This window comes from Sycon ciliatum, chromosome 2 (genome assembly GCF_964019385.1).
Source record: "Sycon ciliatum chromosome 2, ocSycCili1.1, whole genome shotgun sequence".
Lineage (NCBI taxonomy): Eukaryota > Metazoa > Porifera > Calcarea > Leucosolenida > Sycettidae > Sycon > Sycon ciliatum.
Genome location: NC_088644.1, coordinates 2148645 through 2175523, shown reverse-complemented (window position 1 = coordinate 2175523; position 26879 = coordinate 2148645). Strand labels below are relative to the sequence as shown.

The 26879-nt window shown below is 45.0% G+C and overlaps 2 protein-coding genes across 2 annotated transcripts; one reads left to right on the top strand and one right to left on the bottom strand.

The window, feature by feature from the left end:
* Positions 1 to 24: 24 nt before the first annotated feature.
* Positions 25 to 3877, bottom strand: LOC135811006 (mastermind-like domain-containing protein 1). Its single transcript, XM_065324371.1, has 2 exons — positions 3112 to 3877; positions 25 to 53 (listed from the first exon to the last, which is right to left on the bottom strand). The coding sequence occupies exons 1-2, from the start codon at positions 3875 to 3877 to the stop codon at positions 25 to 27; spliced, it is 795 nt and encodes a 264-aa protein (XP_065180443.1).
* A 21156-nt stretch (positions 3878 to 25033) lies between these two features.
* Positions 25034 to 26572, top strand: LOC135811003 (uncharacterized). Its single transcript, XM_065324370.1, has one exon. It carries the CDS (start codon positions 25034 to 25036, stop codon positions 26570 to 26572), a length of 1539 nt encoding a protein of 512 aa, XP_065180442.1.
* Positions 26573 to 26879: the final 307 nt, after the last annotated feature.

The window sequence follows — 26879 nt, the reverse complement described above, 5'->3', positions numbered from 1 at the left end:
ACTAGCACCATAAAGATATAGGGTTCAAAGAGTTAGGATTGAAAGATTCAACACTACAATAAAGTGTAGAAATAACACGAAGAAAGAAGTCTAGGTGAAGAGTCAAAACAGCATGAAAACTAAAGGGTGGCAAAAATGTTGTAAAAGTGCATCAAAACAAGAGATGAAAGAATTTATTTCACACCTTCGTCACCAATACATGTACTAAGGCTGGCAAACAGCTGTTAAGACAACACATTCTCCTTCACTCTTCAGAACACAAAGTTCAGGATCCAGCGTAGATCTACGTCTAAGAATGTAAAAAGCGTCTAGCACGGCAAGATGCAACATAATCATAGACCTACTACGTGACAAAACGGAGAATACATCGTCGACCGCGTCAGTCACAACAACTAGCACTGCCCGAAAAATGACACCGGATAGGATATCGGGACGATGATCGGTCTCCTGGAGAAGACCCCATTCGTGGTTCACACCTCAGTCACCTTTGCGAGTCTTCTTCATTACCATGGTTACGTCCCGTACCTTGGGTTTGTCAGTGAACTACATGACTAAAACATCAGATTCTAATGACACTGATGAGAAAGGTAACAGTCATAGTGGTGTGAATATGTGAGTTATTACGGAGGATTAGCAGTGACGTTTCAGAAATGTGTAAGTGGCTGCGTTGGATGTTTGCGGACAATAAGAAAAAATATTCTTCAGTAGTGTGCTCCGCTTCAACAAGAATCGCTAAGCATCAAATCATCATGACAAGTGTACTTCACGAAGAACAGTAAGATCGGGCGCCAAAGAACGCATGAGCTCAAAGCACAGCCTAGAATTTTTCTAAAATGTTGAACGGCGTTTGTCGTTTTGTTCTTATTCCACGATCATGGAGAGCACCTTACAATGCGATTACACGACTTGGAAAACATGCAGAAAATGGTACGTGCGTTCTTTCAAAAATCTGCAAAATATCTAGCCTGTATTTGCCCATTTTCCAGCCTAAGTCATGTAAGTCTGATGGTTCTGTGGTATTCAGTTAAAAAAAGTGTTCTTTGCCGAAGTGACTTCTACGCCTGATCTTACTGTACATACAAATGTACATGTACATGTATGTGGCAGCCCTGAGCATGCCGCTATGTCATGAATGCTGTGCGAAGGTTTAACAATAAGGACAATGACTTATTCCAAGTCTGTTCATTTCCCTATAACTCACGCAGTTGTGCTGTGCCACAGTGTTGTCTATTTCCGCTCCATTTCTGGTGATTTTTGGCATCATTAGACATTATGCACCAGAACTCGCTCATTTTGGGTTGCGATATTAGCAACTTTTGAGCTTTTTTCGAAACAAATGGATGCAAATTCAGCAAACTTGCATGCCCACCACAAGCACCAACACCCTAGCAACACGTCGAAACTTGGCGCTGGAATTGGAACCCTGATCACGTCGTCGCACTAAAAGAAGCCCAGGGCTCAATGCAGCTTTTGCCACCAGCTGAGGAATTTCCGCAGTTATCAATGTGAGACGTCCGGTCGCACTGGCGGTACTCGCTTATCAACACAGCACACTTGTACTGTGCTTACTTCGCACAACGACGTACACACCAGTCTCACCCAGATCGGCGACCATGGATAGGCTCAGGCGGATTATGCTGGCATAATTATTGGCATAATTTGGTGGTTGAAAATTTGAAGCACAATTTAACATCCTTTCGGAGGTAGGAGTATGACAACATGATTGTAGTGACAAACTACTAAATCTCCAGACACCTAGCTTTTCCACCATCTTGTTATTATAACTACAAATGGAACATGCATACATGATGTACTGGAATATGCAAGGCATAGTACCACTAACTTCCTGTCTCGTGCTTTATCAGTCTAGCCAAGAATGACTTCAAAAGAAGCGTCTCAAGTTACTTTCTTACGATTTTGCAGACGAATACGTCATTATCGAGTATTGTTTTCTGTGTTGCGTTTGAACATGTGTACTTCAAGTACTCCAACACAAATTACCATTCGAATAAGAGGAAGACACCTTCTCATCATTTTGAAAACAGATACGATATGAGTGTAGGCCAGCATTAGGATTGACAAATTTCTGCGGGATGAGCAGATCAGCCGAAAAAGTGAACTAAAAAGAAACGGGTACTATGGTTACTAATTGGAGGGGAAATACCCGATCCTGACAGTGAGTGGGTAGAAACAAGACTGAAGGCAGTGCGGATTAGGATGTTGAGCTGCACTTCTACTGACGCTATACATGTAGCCAGCATCATGGGTAGTGTTAGTGAAGACAACATGCGGAAAATGAAATTGACGAGACATTTGAAAAAGGAACTTCTACAAATGTGGCAGTCGTCTGATTGACTTTTTCCACTGCTTAATGAGCAACATCCCAGCTCCATCTCTAATGAAATAACCTTAAAAACATTCAGCGTTGGACAGCGTTGATACGATAATTCAATATCATAAAAGCTATGCACAGCGAGTATTAAACTTGCAGCTGTACACTTCATACCTCTTTTTGAATTAGATATAATAAAAGAATTGTCAACTCCGTTAAAATATGGAGTTAGCTAGATCTTGATAATAATAACAAAATTGTTTGGTTGAAATTGATGATGTGCCTTAAAGACCTTAAGGACAGTTTTTAACACATCCATTCACGAAGCTGGCTGCAGTGCCATTTTGAAAAGGCTGTTGTTCAGCTCATGAGAACAGTGTTTTCAAGCCGTGTAATGTTTGTTTGCTTAGTATTGCCTTTTTGGGAGGTGTCTTGGTGCAGACAGAGAGTGAGCGACCTGCGAGGGCAGTACGGGGTGCAGCAATTGTCCTGCATGAAATAGTGTTGGCTGAGCAGTTGCCGAATGCCGTGCAAAATGCTGCTGCAGCTGCATTGGCGATGGGAGAGAGTGCTGCTGTTGCTGATGCTGAGGCAAGGGTTCCTGTACCCGTTCCTGTTGTGATGTAGACTGCTGCTGTGCCTGATGGTTGTGCATCTGAGACACAGGTGATGACTGGTGCTGCGGTGGGTGAGCCACCAGCGATAGCTGTTGCTGCTGTGTGTGTGTGTGGGCGTCGGCAGCTGATGGTGGTGAGTTGGATAGATTTGCGACTGCTGACATTGGTCATGTGATTCCTGGTGCTGCTGATGCTGATGATGCTGATTATGCTGATGATGATCCTGGCCCTGGAGCTGCTGATCTGGATGTTGATGATGAGGTTGTTGCTGCAACTGCTGACATGCTGCCGGGTATTGAAAGTGAGTATGTTGCTGCCGAACAAGCTGTCTGTTTTGAGTCAGTTCTGGCACAGCTGCTGGCACAGCTGCTGCTTCTGTTGCTGCTGCTGCTTCTGGCTGTCGTGGTGGCGGCGGCTGTGGGAAGGTCTGTATGGAACATGTAGACAAGAGATCATTTCTTGTTGCTCTACTGCCTAGGCTTGCCACTACTAGGTCACCCTTTCCGGCATTGTCCTGGCATACTTCACTGAACGCGGCATAGCTATAAGACGGCTGTCCAGGTGGTGTTGGCGGTGCACTGTTGACCAAATCACTACCAGCAGTAGCCTGGGCAGAGTGCAAATGATAAGGTAACTGAGGCAGAGATGACGTGGATGCTGAATTCACAGTCAGCATGCTTGAGGACGTTCCCAGTGGTAAGTGTTGCGGCTGTGCAGGCTGACACTGGTCCGTACAAGTCACAAGTGCAAAATGGTGTTGTTGATGTTGGTGCTGCTGCTGCTGTTCTTCCGGTTCTTGTTGATGGTGGTGGTGCTGGTCTGCAAGTACCTCATCGGATGAAATCGAGCTGCCATGATCACTTTCTCCGTCCGCAGCAATAGAACCATCCGCAGACGGCAAGCCACTGTTCTCTGCGCTGGTGTCCATGGTCCTGTAGGAAAGAGCACGACTGCCATTGGCTGCATTTTGAGCATGATGCTGCTTGGAGTGCTTTTTAAGCGACCACGGGTGTGTATAGCTCTTCGTACATCCTGCTGCCCTGCATCGGTAGGGTTTATCTTTCGTGTGCACGACCATGTGCTTCTTTCGATACGAGGAATTTGAAAATCTTTTCTTACAGTCCGGGAAGGTGCAGAGAAACGGCTTTTCCTTTGTGTGGACTCTGTAGTGTGTCACCAGGTTTTCAGATCTTGCGAATGCTTTGCGTGTGCAGTCTTGATGATCGCAGACAAAGGGTTTTTCACCTGTATGAACTCGTATATGGCTGACGAGCTTGTATTTGGTTTTAAATCCTTTGGTGCGTGTACACTGGTCCCAGTGGCAGATGTGGACGTTGCCATCCTCCTGTGTGGCATGTTCGGTAGTGCCCTGTTGCTGGAGAGGAACGTTTGTTATGTGCTGCGCTAGTTCGGTGACACTATAGAAAGCCAACCTACACAAAATGTAAACCGTTGTTCACACGCCATTCGCACAGACTTCTGGGATGTCCGCCAAACATTGGAGGAGCAGAGGGGTTGTCCGATTGATAATCGACGCCTTGTGCTAGATTGTTCAATGGGGTCTGTGGAAAGCTGGCGTGCATTTCCACAGGATTGTTAGAGCTGGCCATACTGCCGTGCATTGCTGGGACACTATATGGCAGGTATGCTGCTAATGTCTGATTACCACTGGTAGCAGTGGCATGGACGTGGTGATTCATTTGCTCGCCGCAGGGACTAGCAAACTGGGCTGGTGATGACATAAGACCAATGGTTGGTTGAGGATGTGGTGGGAGACTCATTGCAGACTCCACTATTGATGATCTTTGAAGTCCCTCAATTCTACTGCTCACTCCTCTTAAGTCGCCATTGTTGACAGGTTGTCCAATATGGCTGTGCTGCTGACCAACACGCTGCTGTTGGTTTGAAAAAGGCTGTGTCAAGCTATTGTTGGCATCAGGCTGTACTGGACTGACATTAGTCCCTGCAGCTTGCAGCACTATCTGTACCTGTTGATGTGTCCCATCGAATGCTGTGTTACATAGCAAGGCAGAAATTGACAATGTGCAAATAAGATATTAAAGATAGCAATTGTTAGATACTTGAAAACACTCACTGAAGTGGTCCCGTCCCATAGATGTGTGCGTAGTTTTACAATAGTGAATTGTCCCTCAGCATATCAAAGAGCATGTATTTTTCCTACATGTGTGAGTCATGATATGCGACTTGAACTTTGGAGTTTTAGCGGCCATTAGGCCATGGGGCCAAAGTTGCGGAAAAGACGCAAAGTAGGTTTCAAAAATGAGTAAACTTGCGGAAGATGCTATTTCTTCCAAAACAACCAAAGGTTGCGAAAAAGTTGTATCAAATTAATGGTCCTTGCACTCGCACACGGACACACACAAACACACACAGATCATGCACACGCACACACACACACACACACACACACAGCTCATGCACGGGCACACACGCACACATGCACACCCACACACACACACACATGCACACCCACACACACACACACCCACACACACACACACACACATGCACACCCACACACACACACATGCACACACACACGCACGCACGCACGCGCGCCCGCGCGCCCGCCCGCCCGCCCGCGCGCGCGCGCGTGTGCGCACGCGCACGCGCACGCGCACGCACGCACGCGCACGCGCCCGCGCCCGCGCCCGCGCCCGCTATATAAGTTTTAGTCTTTCCAACTTGAGCCATTCCCTGTATAATCCTTGGTGAGAAGGGACCGAAAACGTTCGGATATTTATGACAAATGCCTTATTATGACTGGATGTGTGTTTGCGTGGATACTTGCGACCCATAACTTACCTTCGTTTTAATGTAATAATGATAATAATAGAGGGTCCCTGGTTCGAGTCCTGGTGGCGACAGTCAATTTTTTCTTCACACTTTTCCCGATTGTCTCTTTCCCTCAAACCTGTTAATAATAATAATAATAATAATAATAATAATAATAATTTGATACTCGGGTATTGAGCCAATAATAAAAGTAGAAAGGAGAAAGACATATGGAGACGAGTTAAAACTCTCCACCACTGTAACTAGATACTATATTATACAGTCAGAAAGTGAAACAACTAGGCACAAAACTGACAGAGTACTGAGACATTCGACGTCCTGACGACTAGCTTCAACATATCTCCGTTACAGTGGTGGAGAGTTACTCTTAACTCGTCTCCAAATGTCTTTTTCCTTTCTAATAATAATAATATCTTTGTTATCAAGGGAGTCGTAAATCTATGCCTTCCTGGTGCATCTATTTGCACTTGTACTTGTAGAACATGTACAACTGTATGGAATTTGATGCGAACAGGCGGATTATTCCAATTTTATGCGATTCGTATGCAATTTGCCTCGAATTATGCGATTATTCGATTTTGGTAGGAATTATACGAAAAATCATGCTAGCATAATCTGTCAAGGCCTACCGGAAACACATAATACCAAGGCATTATGTACAGAGCATACAGGTTGCAAAACGTTCGACTTTCTTCACTTACCCTGTACAGTAGCCGGCTGTGGACGTTGTGAGTCCAACGGCGGAAAATACTGCATCATGTAGCTGGGTAGTTCAGCTCCCGTCATCCGTTGGTGGCCTTCTGCTTCTGACGTGTTCCGCGAGGAAGACATTCCGAACAGAGAGTTGGTGACAACTAGGGCAGTGTCAAACAGCCAACGGAGTATCTGGAACTTGGCTGTACTTTTTCGCCCACAATGGTAGCCGAAACAAATGGGTTGACTGGCTTGTCCAGAGAACAGCAGCAAGTTCTGGTCCGGGGAATACGGATTGAGTCAACGCAACGACAACATAGTCCTGATCAACGCCAATACAGGAGGATGACTGCTGGTGTCCTGCAACGTAAAGAAGAATAGGAGACGCACCGTTGTGAAGCGTACTCGTGGCCTATGACTCGACGACTGGTACCATCGTGTCGTTCCTCCTTCCGTTCCGAATCAGAAGGTTTTTTATTGCTCCGCGGAAGCTACGTATGCAGCTAGTGTGTCCTGGGTCAAGCGAATGTTCGGGAATCAGCAGAATTATCGACGCAGACATTGTAAGCAGCAATAACCAAACCTTATGATATAATATAAGTTCTAGCACCATAAAGATATAGGGTTCAAAGAGTTAGGATTGACAGATTCAACACTCCAATGAAGTGTAGAAATAACACGAAGAAAGTAGTCTAGGTGAAGAGTCAAAACAGCATGAAAATTAGAGGGTGACAAAACGTTTTAAAATTGCATCAATTCAAGAGATCAAAGAATTTATTTCACACCTTCGTCACCAATACAATGTATTGCCAAACAGCTAGCTGTAAAGACAACACATTCTACTTCACTCTTCAGAACGCAAAGTAATAGTTCAGGATCCAGCGTAGATGTACGTCTACGCATGTAAAAAGCTTCTCAGTTCTAGCACGGCAAGATGCAACATTGACCTACCACGTGACAAAACAGAGAATAAATCAACAGTCACAACAACAACTAGCACTGCCCGAAAACATTGACACTGGATGTCGGGACGATGTTCGGTTTCCTGGAGAAGATGCCTTCGTGGTTCACACCTCAGTCACCTTTGCTCTCGAGTCTTCTTCATTACCATAGTTACCTTGGGTTTGTCAGTGAACTACATGCATGAAGAAAACATAATGACACTGATGAGAAAGGTGACAGTCATAATGGTGTTAATATGTGCGTTATTGAAGTAACGCAGTGACGTTTCAGAAATGTGTAAGTGGCTGCGTTGGATGTTTGCAGACAATAAGAAAAAATATCCTTCAGTATTGTACAATGGCAATAAATCAGAATACTGTCTCCTCGACGATTGTTTAAAAATTATTATTCTTCAGTAGGACAAAGTGTGTGAAGTCCTTGCTACAAATACAAGTAGTGCTCAATACCCCTATAAGGTAGGATGAGGTTTCAGAGCAGACCCCTCTTTCCCATCCACTCTGCAATATTGAACTCTTTTATCAGTCAGTTACTACAACGTTTCGGAACATTTCCCCCCTTAGGTATGCAATGTAGCCCTTTCCCAAAGATGCTCGCCACTTTCTTCCCAACTTTTTGTTGTTTTGGAAGAAATCGCAACATTCGCAGAATACTTCATTTCACAAAATACTTCGCAACTTTGTGCAGAGAAGGGCCATGGTAGGTGTAGTATCCCTGCCCGACCAATACGGAAGCAGAACGGAACTAATACGGAGCTTTGCCTGATGTATATTTAGTGCATCTCCGTATGTAAGCGTACGGCGTCTGCTGCATAAAAGCGGCTGAGCATTTCTGTTTTGATGAAGAGAAGATGAGATTTTGATAATAACGAGCTATTCAACCTCCAGGTGTGCACCGGAGAGAAAGAAAGTTATTTGCCGCTTCTTCTTTCATTAATAATTATATCTCAGGTGTGTACCTGAAAGAAGTAGAATAAAAGTAATTATTGTTGATTTCACCGCGCCTACCACTCGGCTACCCGTTACATTGGTGGCAGCGGTGTAGTTTTAAATAAAACAACGTGATTCGACCCCAGACCCCCATGGCTCAACCCGCTGCAGCTCCCTGCGACGAATCAAGGGAGGGTATTCTCCAAGACCAGCAGCGTTTGATTTTCGCCGGCACGCAGTCGGAAGCAGGAGCCCACTCTTCACTTTGGTACTTCGCCTCCGTGGTTTGATGCAGATTTTCGTCACACTCTTCCTGGCTAGACCATCACTCTTTACGTCGCGCAAAGTGATGCTATCGACAATGTGAAGACCACAATTCAAGACGAGGAGGGAGGTCATTTGTCTGACGCTGAGCTAGCCGCTCTGGGTGACCGGCTAGTAGTATAGTGCGATGGGGGTTCTGGCTCAAATCCCACCTTTGACCCCTGGCTGCCTAATAAGGAAGAATAGTCCATATATGGCAGATGACCTTTGACCTTTGAGTTGACCTTTGACCTTTGACCTGCCATACAAGGCTGAATAGTCCATATATGGAAGATGTCATTTGACCTTTGACCTTTGGTGTGACCTTTGACCTTTCCGTATAAGGATGAATATTCCATATATGGAAGATGACCTTTGACCTTTGCTGTGACCTTTGACCTTTCCAAATACGGATGATTGGTCCATAGAAGGAATGTGACCTTTGACCTTTGGGATTGGTCTATATATGGGGTGAAGTGTCCTTATAAGGAAGTTGCACGTGGTTCAGGTCATAGTAGGCATCTTCCATAGTGGGGAGAAGTGTCCTTATAAGGAAGTTGTACACGGATGAGGTCATAGTAGGCATGTGCCATAAAGGGGTGAAGTGTCCTTATAGGGAAGGTGTACACCAGGGAGTCGTACTCAAACTAGGGAGGTGACACGGCACAGAAATCCGTGTCACAGGGGTTGACTCGCACCCTTGACCCCTCGTTGTTATTTTTGGAATAGTTCAGTCCAGTCCAGTCCGAAAGGTCATACTCGGATCGACTCGCCTTCTGTACTTCACCTCCAAGCGTGCCGCATGGGTGTCTAGTTTTTGAAATTATTGAGGCAGCACATTTCGTTTACAGCCCATCACTCGCCAGTATTCTTTGAAAGACTACCAGCAATTTTTTTAGCTCCTGCCATGTCCGAACTACTTGAGAGCAGTGATGGCAACAGCAGCAGTTATGAAACGGCGTGTAGTGTTGCGGTAACTGTTCAGAACTTTTCAGAGTCGTATCCTAGGTTAATCCGAATACTAAAAATTGACCCAAATTGCACATAACACGAAGCTGGTTTTTGAAAATTGTAAGTCGTGTATCTGCCCCATTTCTTCTTTATGACTTGCACAATACACCAGTCTTCCTAAACAACACATGTATAGCAGGGGTTAAGTACCATATAAGAGAAGTACAGCCAGTGATATTGTCATGTTGAAATACTACAATTTTGACACAAATTACACATAACACGAAGCCAGGTTTTGAAAATTGTAAGTCGTGTATCTGCCCCGTTTCTTCTTTATGACTTGCACAATGGTCCAGTCTGCCTAAATAACACATTTATAGCAGGGGTTATGTACCATATCAGAGGAGTACAGCCAATGATATTGTCACGTCTAAACACTACAATTTTGACCCAAATTGCACATAACACGAAGCTGGTTTTTGAAAATTGTAAGTCGTGTATCTGCCCCATTTCTTCTTTATGACTTGCACAATACACCAGTCTTCCTAAACAACACATGTATAGCAGGGGTTAAGTACCATATAAGAGAAGTACAGCCAGTGATATTGTCATGTTGAAATACTACAATTTTGACACAAATTACACATAACACGAAGCCAGGTTTTGAAAATTGTAAGTCGTGTATCTGCCCCGTTTCTTCTTTATGACTTGCACAATGGTCCAGTCTGCCTAAATAACACATTTATAGCAGGGGTTATGTACCATATCAGAGAAGTACAGCCAATGATATTGTCATGTCTAAACACTACAATTTTGACACAAATTACACATAACACGAAGCTGGTTTTTGAAAATTGTAAGTCGTGTATCTGCCCCATTTCTTCTTTATGACTTGCACAATACACCAGTCTTCCTAAATAACACATTTATAGCAGGGGTTAAGTACCATACAAGAGAGATACATTGTACATCTCGTCATACTGTCATAAACAGCCAGCATTTTTCCTGCAGCAGTCACACCACCATCGTCATTATTTCCAGGGAAATCCTCTTACATTGTCAGCTCCTATGTCGTTAGATACAATGTAGGGGGCTGTAGGACCGGCTCGTCAAAAAATAGAGAACCTGAACACTTGAACTGAAGCGTGCTCGGGACGTCTCAGCAATCGTAGTATGCCTGAGCACTCCAATAAAAACTGGATCAATGGCAAAATCGTTCCCCACAGAAAAATCATACTTTGCGGGTCTTGCGTTGCACGCTTGGAGGTGAAGTACAGAAGGCGAGTCGATCCGAGTATGACCTTTCGGACTGGACTGGACTGAACTATTCCAAAAATAACAACGAGGGGTCAAGGGTGCGAGTCAACCCCTGTGACACGGATTTCTGTGCCGTGTCACCTCCCTAGTTTGAGTACGACTCCCTGGTGTACACGGATGATGTCATAGAAGGCATGTGCCATAAAGGGGTGAAGTGTCCTTATAGGGAAGGTGTACACGGATGATGTCATAGTAGGCATATTCCATAGTAGGGTGAAGTGTCCTTATAGGGAAGTTGTACACGGATGATGTCATAGTAGGCATATTCCATAGTAGGGTGAAGTGTCCTTATAGGGAAGGTGTATATGCTGTAGTTTTTAAATAAGGCATATTCCATAGTGGGTGGAAGATGCCTTATATGGCATGCGTATCCTGGCCAGGTCATAGTAGGCATGCAGTTGAAACAATCATTGAGGTCCTTTCTGTCTGAGGCTTTGAAGAAAAGAAGCATCATGTAACAAAGCTGGGTTCGTACCCGCAACCTCTCGTACGGAAGGCATGGACTGTACCAAACGACCAGGACGACTACACACAAGACCCAAGGCTCAAATCACCTATTTATACCCGGACCGTAAAGAAGAAGAAAAAACGCATCATGTAACAAAGCTGGATTCGTACCCGCAACCTCTCGTACTGAAAGCACGAACTGTACCAAACGACCAGGACGACTATGCATAAGAGGGAAGGCTCAAATTGACTACATATACTGGGACCGAAGCTCACCAAGGTCTCGCTGGATGAGACATCAGCGACCTATCGACAATGTCATCGAGCATGGAAAGAAGGGTGGGTGGTGGTGGTGGTGGGATCAGCATGACATCCAACAGATGGACAGTCGCCAACAATCACTACCCGGTGAAAGGGAGGTGAAGGCCCCATTTTTGGGGTAAAAAAACCGGGTGCTGTATTTTTATATTTAAAAATCATTTTTCGGGTGTTTGAGGTGGTTGAGGGGATATGACATCATGATTGGACCCCCAATCGTTGTACCTGTTAATTGCCTCGGATGGGAGTCGGTATATAAAGTAGATACATTGTTGGATAATGTTTCATTATGAAGATGGTGATGATGTGGGGTGAAGATGGATTCTGATTTTGATATCTTACGGGCCTATGTACGTGAAAAGAGACTTCGTGAAGTAGAAGAACAAGCAAGAGAAGAAGAAGAAGAAGAACAACAACAACAACAAGAAGAAGAAGAGCAAGAAGGGGAGGAAAAACAGTGTCATCATCTTAATCATGTTGTTCATGAAGGAAGATACGTATGTTCTTCGTGTGGACTTGTCATGGATGTGGTTTACTTACCTGAAGTTGATGTGCATCAGAGATGTAGTTTGATGAAGAAGCCTTATGCTGCACATGAGCGGTTATGTGGTGTGGATCGTCATCTTTTGCATTTTCTTTCGAAAACTGAACTCTTATCCGATCAGCTTCGTGTACACCCTCTTCGAGAGCAGATAAGTGCGATGAAGAAGTCCTGTTTGTACAAGAGTCTAAACTATTCTATAGCATTATCCTGTATAGTATACGATACGAATGTGGATGCATTACGTAAACTACATTCCTACTTACCTCGTAGCAATGTGTCCTGGTTGAGGTTCAGTCGAATCATGAAACCTCTTCCTCAGCATTTTCCACTCCTATACGTACTGCATCTCATGGAGTCGACTAGGATGGTGTCTTCATTGCAACTGTCCACGTTGCGTTCGAATTTGCTGCTTTTATCTCCATCTGATATATCTCTTATGACATCATTGATTGATGCTTATTGCTGGGAAACCTATTCACTTGATCACGTGATCCAGAACACGTTTGACTGTGATCTTATTTCCATACTGTATCAGTTCACAAAGGTGGCGGTATCGTGTAAGGAACCTTTAAAATGAGATGGATTTTAGCGTGCACGATGCTGATTGGTCAAATATTTTTGGCGGGCTTGATTGACTGTATACTACTTTCTACTCCAATATCTCATGATAGTCATAAAAAAATAATAATAATAAAAAATAATAAAAATAAAAAATAAAACTTCTAAAGAACAAGTATGGGTGGTGTTGTGTCGAGTAGTACGTCCACTGAAGAGTGCTGCCTTGCCTCTTCTGACTCTAGTATCCCCACTCCTACTAGTGGAGAATGGGTTGCAGGATGTGAAAAGAATGGAATTGGGAAAGATGAACCAGGGTGATCTCATGTGCACACCCATCAGGGAATACGATTTATTTGAGAAAGAAAATATTTCCTAACCTAATTAGTACAGTGTGTGTGTGTGTGCGAAGATGGCATACTGGGCTACGCATTTCCATAGGAGTGATGGTGACGAGGCCTCCCTCAAACACATGCAAAGCATGCGGAATGACATTGCTGAGATGCAATCGGTTGTGGGGAACGATGACACCGACAACACCTTGGTTCATGATGTGGAGAAACTGAAAGAGGAGAAAGCCGATGAGAGCAATGTGCAAGATGTGGAAAACAGATCTATGCGCTACACAGATCAAGCCATAGCAGCTGATGAGCTGCACGTTAAAACAGACGGATCCGTGCCCATGGATGCTAACCTCGACATGAACGAGCATTCGATCTGTAATTTGACGTACGACGATAGCTCTTTGACATGTGCTGTCCCTGCCGGTTGGGTGAAGGATGAAATCCGTCAATCATCATCAAGATTGCAACACGACATCGACGCTGTGCGCAAGATGAAAGGTCCTCGTGGTGATCGGGGATTGGGATGGCTTAGCGGAGGTGATATGCCACTGAACTCTGTAGGGAGAAACGGTGACTTCTATGTGGACGCAACCACGCTCATCTTGTACAAGAAATTCAGCTCGGAATGGAAGGCTTTCGGTCGGCTTCATAGATCAAGAGATGAAGCTGGTCCACGTGGAGAACGTGGATTGATCGGTCCTCAAGGTGAGACTGGACCTAGAGGAGCTGATGGACAAGGTGGTGAGCGCGGTCAAAAAGGTGATCAAGGAATACCTGGTCCAGAAGGTCCCAGAGGTAAAGTTGGACCACGTGGAGAACGTGGATTAGTGGGTCCTGAAGGTGAGATTGGACCTAGAGGACAAGATGGGCAAGACGGCTCACAAGGTGAACGTGGTGTCCAAGGTGATCAAGGAACCATAGGCCCCGTCGGTCCCCAAGGAACCATCGGTCCAACCAGTCCTCCAGGAAAAAGAGGTCCCGTGGGCCCCCAAGGAACCAGAGGTCCCGTGGGTCCGCAATCAAGTCAGAACCTATCCGATCCGTTTCATCTACTACCTTACATTCGGAGAAACGCCTACCTCTACATATACTCTCATCCTAGCAGATTTGAATCCGTCATCAGGGTGAGGAGAAACAAGTACAGAGGTGGAAATCTCGTTGCCTTGAACGACAAGAGAATCATCGTGAACGGCATCGACATGTTCCGAGACGGTCACTTCTACCTCAACATTTCACAACACGAGCAAGTTTCCATTAGAGAACGATTCGTCAATCTGTTTCACGACAACATGTCTTTTGCAATGTTCCAAGTCATTCAAGTGGACGCACCTGACCCTAGAAACATGGCGTTGAAGGCATTCGACATCGATACTGTCGGAAATTTCACCTTGGATAGTTTGTACGTGTTGTTCACTGCCACCCACATAAGTGGCAACTACTTCACGGGTTCCGGCTCTTCATCATTCAACCTACCCGTTTCGTCTTTAACAAACCAATTATCGGTTGCTTTGGATAAGCCTGTGTCGAGCATGACGGATCTCTTGGGTACAAAGTGTGTCATAAGTTACGCTCGGAATTCAGAACGCCTATTCACTCTATACGTAAACTCCATTTTGATACATTCCAACTTGGACACGGATCCATTTTCCAGAACCAATGGAATCGAAGATTGCGATTACCGCATTGGTGGTACTCAATTCTTCAACGGCACTACGTCAAAGTTGTTCTGTCATTTGCACTTTGTCGAGAGTTTATCTTCTCACACAATCCAGGGCATCCACACAGAACTCATGGCACACTACAATATCTGAAAGTATTAAGTACTTCGATTGTACATATAATATATAGCGCACACATGCTACTCTACATTCTTGAGATGAAAATGAAAAATAAAACCTACCTATAGTGATTACCATCACAACATCAGAATGTCTGTGATACTGACGGTGGCGAACAACACGTCGGGGGTGAGCAGGGGATTGCACAAACCGAACTTTACTCTAAATGTGAAGGACCTGGATACGCGCGATAAAGTCCTGCATGTTGAATCGGCTCAGTTTGAAGTACACTTTGAGAACATAGACGAGGCAACGAACAAACTCTATGTGGTACATGGTGAAGAAGAAGAAGAAGAAGAAGAGGATAGACTGTCCATCAAGACGGGAACATATAGCGATGTAGACGATTTGGTGTCTATAATCAATGCCACTCTGAAACGAGCAGGACACGGAGACATTGTGTTTTCCTACTCTCGTCACACCAGCCGCATAAGTGTCTCGGTACCCAGGAAGAAACGGTGCTTGTTGAAGAAGGACTCACCCGGATTGGTGCTGGGTGTGGGCACTATTCTCAAACCATACACGATCGAGGGATCTCACACGTTCCCGTTCGCTGTGGATCTGACAAAAGACAGACGACTTGTCCTGCTCTACACCGACCTCATTGGACCTGCTGTGGAGTACGAAGACAACACTGATTCGAGGGTGTTGAAGACCTTTCTCATTCAAACCCTCAACGGTTTGAATAACTACGTGTTTGGAAAAGAAGACAAGCGATTGCTGCTTCCACACGAAAACGTGACTAGCATTTCGTTTTGGTTGAAATTCAACACCGGCGAACACATCACTTCGGGATATCCCGTCTACCTTGATCTTCGGATCACCAGCACGACTTAGATGGATCTTCCAGATGTTCGTGTCCGCCACGTGCGAGACATGGTGGAGGATATAGCAAAACGAAAGGAATTGGAGAGCGAAAAGGTGCGTTGCCTGGAGAAGTACGTGATTTACAACACCGCAATCTTGTCCTTTCTCATACTCACTCAAACCCTTCTCAATATTCTCCAAGGGAGTGGTGTCGTATCTGGAGAACATCGCATTCGAATCATCGCCATCAGTAGCACGATCATCGGCGTGGTCATGGCATGCATAGGCAAACACGTTCTCGACACCAAACGTCAGCTTGTCACGTGTATCGAACAACTGCAGCAGATGGAGAGAGCTGAAGACGCGTTCATGTTGGAATTGGGCATCACTCTGGAAGATGGGAAGCTCCCTAACGAGGAGCATCGACGATTGATAGCGATGATGAACGACTTTCGCAAGACACTGGATATTGGATCGTTGAAAAAAATTCGCCCCTATTATAATGTGACTGGCAAGAATGGCACAGGAAATCTACTCGCCGCAAGCTCCGGAGTCCTTCACGGGACTCCTGACCAACACGAAGATCGTTCAGAAGAACATCCTCGACAGGACGGAGAAGAAACTCTCGTTGCTTGAGGGTAGACGCGGAGTACGACTCTTTTCCACAGCAGATCGATCACCACCATCCCTGAACAATGAACTGGACATCTCGTCACCGAATTTCATTGCTCTCGGGGAGAGCTATTTCATCGTGAAAATGCGCTATAGTGTCAAAAACAATCTAAAATTCGCCCCTATTATAATGTGACTGGCAAGAATGGCACAGGAAATCTACTCGCCGCAAGCTCCGGAGTCCTTCACGGGACTCCTGACCAACACGAAGATCGTTCAGAAGAACATCCTCGACAGGACTTAGAAGAAACTCTCGTTGCTTGAGGGTAGACGCGGAGTACGACTCTTTTCCACAGCAGATCGATCACCACCATCCCTGAACAATGAACTGGACATCTCGTCACCGAATTTCATTGCTCTCGGGGAGAGCTATTTCATCGTGAAAATGCGCTATAGTGTCAAAAACAATCTCGACAATGAACCTGGAGACTATACGCGATGGGTGTGCACCACGTCACCAGCCTTTTCGTGGTTCAAGAACATTCGAGTGGAGATCAACGGAACAGAGGTCACGCAATCGAGTAAAGTTGCCGACATGCAGATGGTTCAGCATATCCTCAGTCTAATGGAAAGCAGCAGCGAACGTCTTCAGTACGTTGACTCGGATCTCTACGGTCTACAGAAACTGGATCCGCAAAGAGCATTGAGAGGTGTGGATTTATCGCCCTATCAACTTGGTGTGAAGCGTAAGCATGGCTATGCCTTCGAAACAAACGCTGTACACGCTGATGCAGCACGAGCACCGGATTTCGATGTTAATTTCACACCCAAGCGTGCACCCACCGTCGAGCTTGTGACCAACGAAGGCTTCTCCAACACGGTACAGGAAAATGCACTTCGGGCAGCCGTTGGACGGTTTCAATACAAGCTGAGACCCTTCCTACCGTTTTTCAATCAGGACGATGCTTGGTTACCGCCGGGTACACAGATGAAGCTTCGCTTTGATCTACCCCAATCCGAGCTTTCCAGATACATCATGCTTAGCGATCAGGGAGGTGGTGGCAACAGTGCTCTGAGTGTCGGTGATATTAACATCGATCTACTCCAACTGGACTTTGTGTACACTACCTATCGCATGGAACCCAATCTTACCGATCGTGTACGCCTTCCCAAGCAACTCTATTTCCATACGTGGTGCCCTCGTCTCATACAAAAGAGCATTTCAGATGATGCTGGTACACTGGAACTGCTTCACAATGCAGACATACCACGCAGAATGATCCTGTTCTTCACGGATTTGACTCATGGTACACAACCAACATTGGCTGGAGGCCAAGCATCACATTCTTCGAACAGACTGGCCATGATTCATGCAAATCTCAGTCAACTTCGCGTCACTGTCAACGACGAGACGCTCTTTGACAACCCGCTCAAGTTCCAGTGGGATGTGAGTCGTAATACGGAAGGACAATACTTCTACGATTACAACAAATCCTCCTACCTGCGTGGCTACAATCTGGTTCAAGGCTTTTTCGGCAAGACGTATGGAACGCAGATCCCCATCACTGCTGCAGATTACTGCAATCACTACTTTATGGTGCCTATCAACTTGAATCTGGATCGGATGACAGACAATCCAAGATCGAGAGGAAATCTGTCCATCGACTATCAATTTAACGACGTGACAAACGCCCCCGTGAGAAGACCTAGCGAAAATGGTGCCTCGATCAAAGTCAACCTTCTCTGCATGGACAAGTACCTGTACACCATCAGCAAAGACGAAGGCATCAAAGCCGAAGTTGTATAAATTAATTCCGATCTAGTACTAAAAGGGCATCATGGAAGGTGGTGACCTAGAGACCAGACATCGTGTCTACGGTGGTGATTTGAAATCGTCGAGTCGACAACACGGTGGTTTCTTCTGGAAAAAGAGCTTCTGGAAAAACCTTATTGGTGCTGGACCCGAGGAGATGGACAAGCAGATGGCGGAACCCATGACAAAACAAGATGACATGCAACGCGGTGGACTTGGACCCTTGGCTGCCATGGCAGAAATGACACTTCTTCCCATGCTTTTGGGGAGAGGAGAGTCCGGAGACATCGTGGAAGCACAAATGAAAACGGCTTACAACCCGTCCATGCACCGAGGTGGTCTAGCCATTCCACCAGGATTAGCCGCCAAGGCCATACCACTACTAACCAATCTGGCTGCTCTCTTAGCCATGGGTACCATGGCATCACTAGGTGACAACGTCATGGATAAAATATTCGGTAGAGGAGTAAGGAAGGGAAGATCAACAGGTACCACGAAGCGCGCTAAAAGTCGTCGTCACGCTCCGAAGAACATTCGGCAACGAGCACCTCGAAAAACCAAAAAGCCAGCTCGTCAAATTCTCTCCAAAGGTCGCAACACACGAGGAATAAAGAAACAAGGAAGGGCCTTGTTCAAGCAATTAGGACATCGTGCCCTGAACGAAGCTTCGTCATTCCTGTCTGCACCACCACCACCACAGAGATCACTGACCCGTCCTGAAACCCCATTTGCTCAAAAAATTCGACAGAACATTAACAGTGCAGGACCGTCTTCTCTGAGTTCCGCTCACATCGGCCCATCCTTCAACATCTGATCATGGACTTTATCTCGCTCCTTGGACAGGAAACCGAGAGGAAGAAAAAGGCTAGTCCCGTAAGGAATGACGATGTTCCATCCACGGTCACTGCTCGACACAAGCTGCACGTTCCTGGTCTTCAATTCGAGTCTAAGGATTGGTTCACGGAAATCATTCCTGCTCTGAAATCCTGGGGACAAAACGTATTGTTTCTGGGACAGAGCAACATGGGTAAATCCCACTTTCTCATCAAACTCCTGAAACGCGTGCAACCCGAGCGTATGGTGGTCATCTCCAACACGCCGGCCGATCAGTATCGTCTTCCAAACCTCAAATCCTTTAAGCATTACAGCATCATGCCCGAGTGCATCGAAGACATGGATCTCCAGCCTAATACCTATGTGATCATTGATGACATCAGAGTGATGGGTTTGAAGCATGGTAGTCAAAGAGAGTGTCTCTACAAGTTCTTCACCATGTACAGTCATCATCATAAGTTGAACGTGTTCTTTCTCTCTCAGAGCTTTGATAACATTAAGGACATGAAGATCAATGCAAACTTTATGTATCTGTTTCGCTTCACCGATAAAAGCAACATCAAACGTTATCTCAATACTCTGTTTGGTGGTCTGTGTACGAAGTCATTCATTATCTTTAGATTGTATGAGAAGTTATTGACGGTGTGTCGCAGGCCTATCCTAACCATTGATTGCTCTTCTAATCAGTACTACACGTATTGCGAAGACACTGCATTAAAGGTGTTTTTTGAATAAACCCCTCGTTGATGTGTGTGTGTGTGTGTGTGTGCGTGTGTGTGTGTGTGTATACGATCGCGATACATGTAGTCGATAACAGCTGAAATGTTAGCCTGAAAGCTAGCCGAAACATTAAAAAATAAAAAGAAAAAAAAGAAAATAAAAAAAATAAAATAAAGAAAAAATAATAATAATAAAAAAATAAAAAAATAAAATAATAAAAAAATCCAATAATAGCCGAAAAGTTAGCCCAGAAGTAAGTTAGCCGAAATGTTAGCCTGAAAGTTAGCCGAAATGTTAGCCTGAAAGTTAGCCGAAACATTAAAAAAAAAAATAAGTAAAAAATATATATAAAAAAAATACTCAATCTGCGGACAGCATGCTCTTTCGTTCTAAAAAAAAATAAAAAATATAATAATAAAAAATCCAATAATAGCCGAAAAGTTAGCCCAGAAGTTAGCCGAAATGTTAGCCCGAAAGTTAGCTGAAACGTGAAAAAAAATTCCAACCATGAATAAGAATGGAGCATCTTACGGTGAAATTCTCCAATGGGCTACCGAGCAGTATACAAAGAGTGGGGCTCAGAAAGGGATCTTTCGTCATACCCAAGCGGAAAAGGTTGCAAACCTTACAGTTTATGTCAAAACATCCCCAGCACATCATCAAGAAGAGAGCAAATTCGTGGGAAGTTCTCGGTATACCACCACTGATGCGGCAAAAAGGAGGTAATAACTACAATAGCTACTTGAAAAGCGTCAAGAAAGTTCTTTCTCAAGTGCCAGATCACAGTTTGAACACCTCCACCCTGTTGGAACTGCAAGCCGATCCGCGTGTAAAGCGTCTATATGACACCCACTTCAAAAACAATCCCGATCACATCAGTTACCCGTCTGTGAGAAATGTGATTGCATCCAACATACTCAACTATGATTCCACTACCGATCAAGTTCGCGATTCCGTTGCAGATGTCAGGAAGAAGAGAAAGGCACCTTTAACATCGGTGCCTTTCAATCTACTACAAGATCATGAATTTGACCGATGGATCCTGCAAATCCTGGACAGTTTCCTCCGGCATACAAATATACCGGTAACCTTTTTGAAGAGCAACTATTTCACAAGCCGATCACAACTGCTGCAACTCTACGATGAAGATTGACTGAGGTTCAGGAGTCGGGTGGAAGCGGCAGCGGATGCCCTGAAGACGCAGACGCTGGACGACTACACTACTCTGGTGAACGAGACGAATCGCATCTACATGTCCAGGTACCCGTTTGCAGCCATAGCAGGTGCCATGGGAATCGACAAACACGTCGATGGGTTCCTTCGATCGGAACGAAAGATTCATGAACTAACCACCCTTGTGCTAGCTGTACCGGGATCACAGCTCAAGTTTCAAGATCTCAACGATATGACTTCCACCTATGGTAGAACAACAGAAGCAAAATTGATCCATCCCGAGCATTTCATGATCAGAGCACAAAAGGTGATGGTGGACGATGCATCATTCATTCAACAGGTGCTAAAGGACAAAAGCAGAATCACTCGTATCATCAAGGATATCCTGAGCGGACGCTCCATGTGATCACGTGCCAAATATTTTCAGGCTATGATCAAGAATGGACTATCCTCTCAGCAGTGCCGATATCAAAGGAAGATTGAATGGTGTCGGAGGGTTCGTGGGCTGTACGAGTTACGACCTCTTGCCACCCTTGAACAATGGAGACTTTTGTATCGTCAACACCGACAACGTTCTACCGGTGTACGATGCAACGGAAGGCGGACATCATTGGTTGACCGTGTGTCGCGAGCAAAACGTGATCTTGGTTTTCGACAGTTTCGGACGCAGTCTATACACTATGGAGCAAGATTACACTGAACCTGCACTGTGCGATTTCTTTAAAGAAGCCTACGCAGACTGTAAGATCATCACCAACACCCAAGCCGTTCAAGACAGAAGCACAGCAGTATGTGGATGGTATGCCATATTGATGGGAAAGCTATGGTGGTGGTGGTTTAGTAGTATAGTGCGATGGGGGTTCTGGCTCAAATCCCACCTTTGACCCCTGGCTGCCTAATAAGGAAGAATAGTCCATATATGGAAGATGACCTTTGACCTTTGACCTTTGACCTTTGCTGTGACCTTTGACCTTTCCAAATACGGATGATTGGTCCATAGAAGGAATGTGACCTTTGACCTTTGGGATTGGTCTATATATGGGGTGAAGTGTCCTTATAAGGAAGGTGCACGTGGTTCAGGTCATAGTAGGCATCTTCCATAGTGGGGAGAAGTGTCCTTATAAGGAAGTTGTACACGGATGAGGTCATAGTAGGCATGTGCCATAAAGGGGTGAAGTGTCCTTATAGGGAAGGTGTACACGGATGATGTTATAGAAGGCATGTGCCATAAAGGGGTGAAGTGTCCTTATAGGGAAGGTGTACACGGATGATGTCATAGTAGGCATATTCCATAGTAGGGTGAAGTGTCCTTATAGGGAAGTTGTACACGGATGATGTCATAGTAGGCATATTCCATAGTAGGGTGAAGTGTCCTTATAGGGAAGGTGTATATGCTGTAGTTTTTAAATAAGGCCAAAACAAAAAATAGGCTTGTTTCCGGTCGGCAACCCCTCAAAAAAGAGACTCGGTCGGCCGGAATGAAACTTTTTTTGGATACTTTTTTTGGTTCCTCAATCGTTGTGGCATTGATGGACAAGAGCACCTACACATGTACATGTACATTGTACATTATATCATGGCAAGGATCGATGTCAAAGTAATTTTTAGTTGACTGACTCACTGTTCTTGTACAGCATGTGGTGTATTCCTGTTTTCGTACATCCTGAGAAATCAAGCAAACAGTTCGAGTCCTTCCAGCTCCGTTATTCTAGCTCGTATCGACCCCTGAGGTTTTTGAACCGACAGCGGAGAATCTCTGCTACCTTGTAGGTGTTTCGATTGTGGAATTCGGTTGAGATTTGACTGAGTTATGACTCGTTTAGTGCACTTGCACACATGGCATTGCCACCGTTTGCATACATTTGGGACCAAAAAAAAGTTTCAGAATTTGGGAAAAAGTGGCCCGGTCGGGCGACCGGAAACAAGGTCATTATTTGTTTTGGCCTAAGGCATATTCCATAGTGGGTGGAAGATGCCTTATATGGCATGCGTATCTTGGCCAGGTCATAGTAGGCATGCAGTTGAAACAATCATTGAGGTCCTTTCTGTCTGAGGCTTTGAAGAAAAGAAGCATCATGTAACAAAGCTGGGTTCGTACCCGCAACCTCTCGTACGGAAGGCATGGACTGTACCAAACGACCAGGACGACTACACACAAGACCCAAGGCTCAAATCACCTATTTATACCCGGACCGTAAAGAAGAAGAAAAAACGCATCATGTAACAAAGCTGGATTCGTACCCGCAACCTCTCGTACTGAAAGCACGAACTGTACCAAACGACCAGGACGACTATGCATAAGAGGGAAGGCTCAAATTGACTACATATACTGGGACCGAAGCTCACCAAGGTCTCGCTGGATGAGACATCAGCGACCTATCGACAATGTCATCGAGCATGGAAAGAAGGGTGGGTGGTGGTGGTGGTGGGATCAGCATGACATCCAACAGATGGACAGTCGCCAACAATCACTACCCGGTGAAAGGGAGGTGAAGGCCCCATTTTTGGGGTAAAAAAACCGGGTGCTGTATTTTTATATTTAAAAATCATTTTTCGGGTGTTTGAGGTGGTTGAGGGGATATGACATCATGATTGGACCCCCAATCGTTGTACCTGTTAATTGCCTCGGATGGGAGTCGGTATATAAAGTAGATACATTGTTGGATAATGTTTCATTATGAAGATGGTGATGATGTGGGGTGAAGATGGATTCTGATTTTGATATCTTACGGGCCTATGTACGTGAAAAGAGACTTCGTGAAGTAGAAGAACAAGCAAGAGAAGAAGAAGAAGAAGAACAACAACAACAACAAGAAGAAGAAGAGCAAGAAGGGGAGGAAAAACAGTGTCATCATCTTAATCATGTTGTTCATGAAGGAAGATACGTATGTTCTTCGTGTGGACTTGTCATGGATGTGGTTTACTTACCTGAAGTTGATGTGCATCAGAGATGTAGTTTGATGAAGAAGCCTTATGCTGCACATGAGCGGTTATGTGGTGTGGATCGTCATCTTTTGCATTTTCTTTCGAAAACTGAACTCTTATCCGATCAGCTTCGTGTACACCCTCTTCGAGAGCAGATAAGTGCGATGAAGAAGTCCTGTTTGTACAAGAGTCTAAACTATTCTATAGCATTATCCTGTATAGTATACGATACGAATGTGGATGCATTACGTAAACTACATTCCTACTTACCTCGTAGCAATGTGTCCTGGTTGAGGTTCAGTCGAATCATGAAACCTCTTCCTCAGCATTTTCCACTCCTATACGTACTGCATCTCATGGAGTCGACTAGGATGGTGTCTTCATTGCAACTGTCCACGTTGCGTTCGAATTTGCTGCTTTTATCTCCATCTGATATATCTCTTATGACATCATTGATTGATGCTTATTGCTGGGAAACCTATTCACTTGATCACGTGATCCAGAACATGCACACGTTTGACTGTGATCTTATTTCCATACTGTATCAGTTCACAAAGGTGGCGGTATCGTGTAAGGAACCTTTAAAATGAGATGGATTTTAGCGTGCACGATGCTGATTGGTCAAATATTTTTGGCGGGCTTGATTGACTGTATACTACTTTCTACTCCAATATCTCATGATAGTCATAAAAAAATAATAATAATAAAAAATAATAAAAATAAAAAATAAAACTTCTAAAGAACAAGTATGGGTGGTGTTGTGTCGAGTAGTACGTCCACTGAAGAGTGCTGCCTTGCCTCTTCTGACTCTAGTATCCCCACTCCTACTAGTGGAGAATGGGTTGCAGGATGTGAAAAGAATGGAATTGGGAAAGATGAACCAGGGTGATCTCATGTGCACACCCATCAGGGAATACGATTTATTTGAGAAAGAAAATATTTCCTAACCTAATTAGTACAGTGTGTGTGTGTGTGCGAAGATGGCATACTGGGCTACGCATTTCCATAGGAGTGATGGTGACGAGGCCTCCCTCAAACACATGCAAAGCATGCGGAATGACATTGCTGAGATGCAATCGGTTGTGGGGAACGATGACACCGACAACACCTTGGTTCATGATGTGGAGAAACTGAAAGAGGAGAAAGCCGATGAGAGCAATGTGCAAGATGTGGAAAACAGATCTATGCGCTACACAGATCAAGCCATAGCAGCTGATGAGCTGCACGTTAAAACAGACGGATCCGTGCCCATGGATGCTAACCTCGACATGAACGAGCATTCGATCTGTAATTTGACGTACGACGATAGCTCTTTGACATGTGCTGTCCCTGCCGGTTGGGTGAAGGATGAAATCCGTCAATCATCATCAAGATTGCAACACGACATCGACGCTGTGCGCAAGATGAAAGGTCCTCGTGGTGATCGGGGATTGGGATGGCTTAGCGGAGGTGATATGCCACTGAACTCTGTAGGGAGAAACGGTGACTTCTATGTGGACGCAACCACGCTCATCTTGTACAAGAAATTCAGCTCGGAATGGAAGGCTTTCGGTCGGCTTCATAGATCAAGAGATGAAGCTGGTCCACGTGGAGAACGTGGATTGATCGGTCCTCAAGGTGAGACTGGACCTAGAGGAGCTGATGGACAAGGTGGTGAGCGCGGTCAAAAAGGTGATCAAGGAATACCTGGTCCAGAAGGTCCCAGAGGTAAAGTTGGACCACGTGGAGAACGTGGATTAGTGGGTCCTGAAGGTGAGATTGGACCTAGAGGACAAGATGGGCAAGACGGCTCACAAGGTGAACGTGGTGTCCAAGGTGATCAAGGAACCATAGGCCCCGTCGGTCCCCAAGGAACCATCGGTCCAACCGGTCCTCCAGGAAAAAGAGGTCCCGTGGGCCCCCAAGGAACCAGAGGTCCCGTGGGTCCGCAATCAAGTCAGAACCTATCCGATCCGTTTCATCTACTACCTTACATTCGGAGAAACGCCTACCTCTACATATACTCTCATCCTAGCAGATTTGAATCCGTCATCAGGGTGAGGAGAAACAAGTACAGAGGTGGAAATCTCGTTGCCTTGAACGACAAGAGAATCATCGTGAACGGCATCGACATGTTCCGAGACGGTCACTTCTACCTCAACATTTCACAACACGAGCAAGTTTCCATTAGAGAACGATTCGTCAATCTGTTTCACGACAACATGTCTTTTGCAATGTTCCAAGTCATTCAAGTGGACGCACCTGACCCTAGAAACATGGCGTTGAAGGCATTCGACATCGATACTGTCGGAAATTTCACCTTGGATAGTTTGTACGTGTTGTTCACTGCCACCCACATAAGTGGCAACTACTTCACGGGTTCCGGCTCTTCATCATTCAACCTACCCGTTTCGTCTTTAACAAACCAATTATCGGTTGCTTTGGATAAGCCTGTGTCGAGCATGACGGATCTCTTGGGTACAAAGTGTGTCATAAGTTACGCTCGGAATTCAGAACGCCTATTCACTCTATACGTAAACTCCATTTTGATACATTCCAACTTGGACACGGATCCATTTTCCAGAACCAATGGAATCGAAGATTGCGATTACCGCATTGGTGGTACTCAATTCTTCAACGGCACTACGTCAAAGTTGTTCTGTCATTTGCACTTTGTCGAGAGTTTATCTTCTCACACAATCCAGGGCATCCACACAGAACTCATGGCACACTACAATATCTGAAAGTATTAAGTACTTCGATTGTACATATAATATATAGCGCACACATGCTACTCTACATTCTTGAGATGAAAATGAAAAATAAAACCTACCTATAGTGATTACCATCACAACATCAGAATGTCTGTGATACTGACGGTGGCGAACAACACGTCGGGGGTGAGCAGGGGATTGCACAAACCGAACTTTACTCTAAATGTGAAGGACCTGGATACGCGCGATAAAGTCCTGCATGTTGAATCGGCTCAGTTTGAAGTACACTTTGAGAACATAGACGAGGCAACGAACAAACTCTATGTGGTACATGGTG

Coding starts and splice junctions, on each gene's coding strand:
- LOC135811006 (XM_065324371.1), bottom strand. CDS start 3,877: ATGGACACCAGCGCAGAGAACAGTGGCTTGCCGTCTGCGGATGGTTCT. Junction 54..3,111: donor CCAGGAATCACATGACCAAT/GTCAGCAGTCGC, acceptor ACTTTATTGTAG/TGTTGAATCTTTCAATCCTA.
- LOC135811003 (XM_065324370.1), top strand. CDS start 25,034: ATGCGCTACACAGATCAAGCCATAGCAGCTGATGAGCTGCACGTTAAA.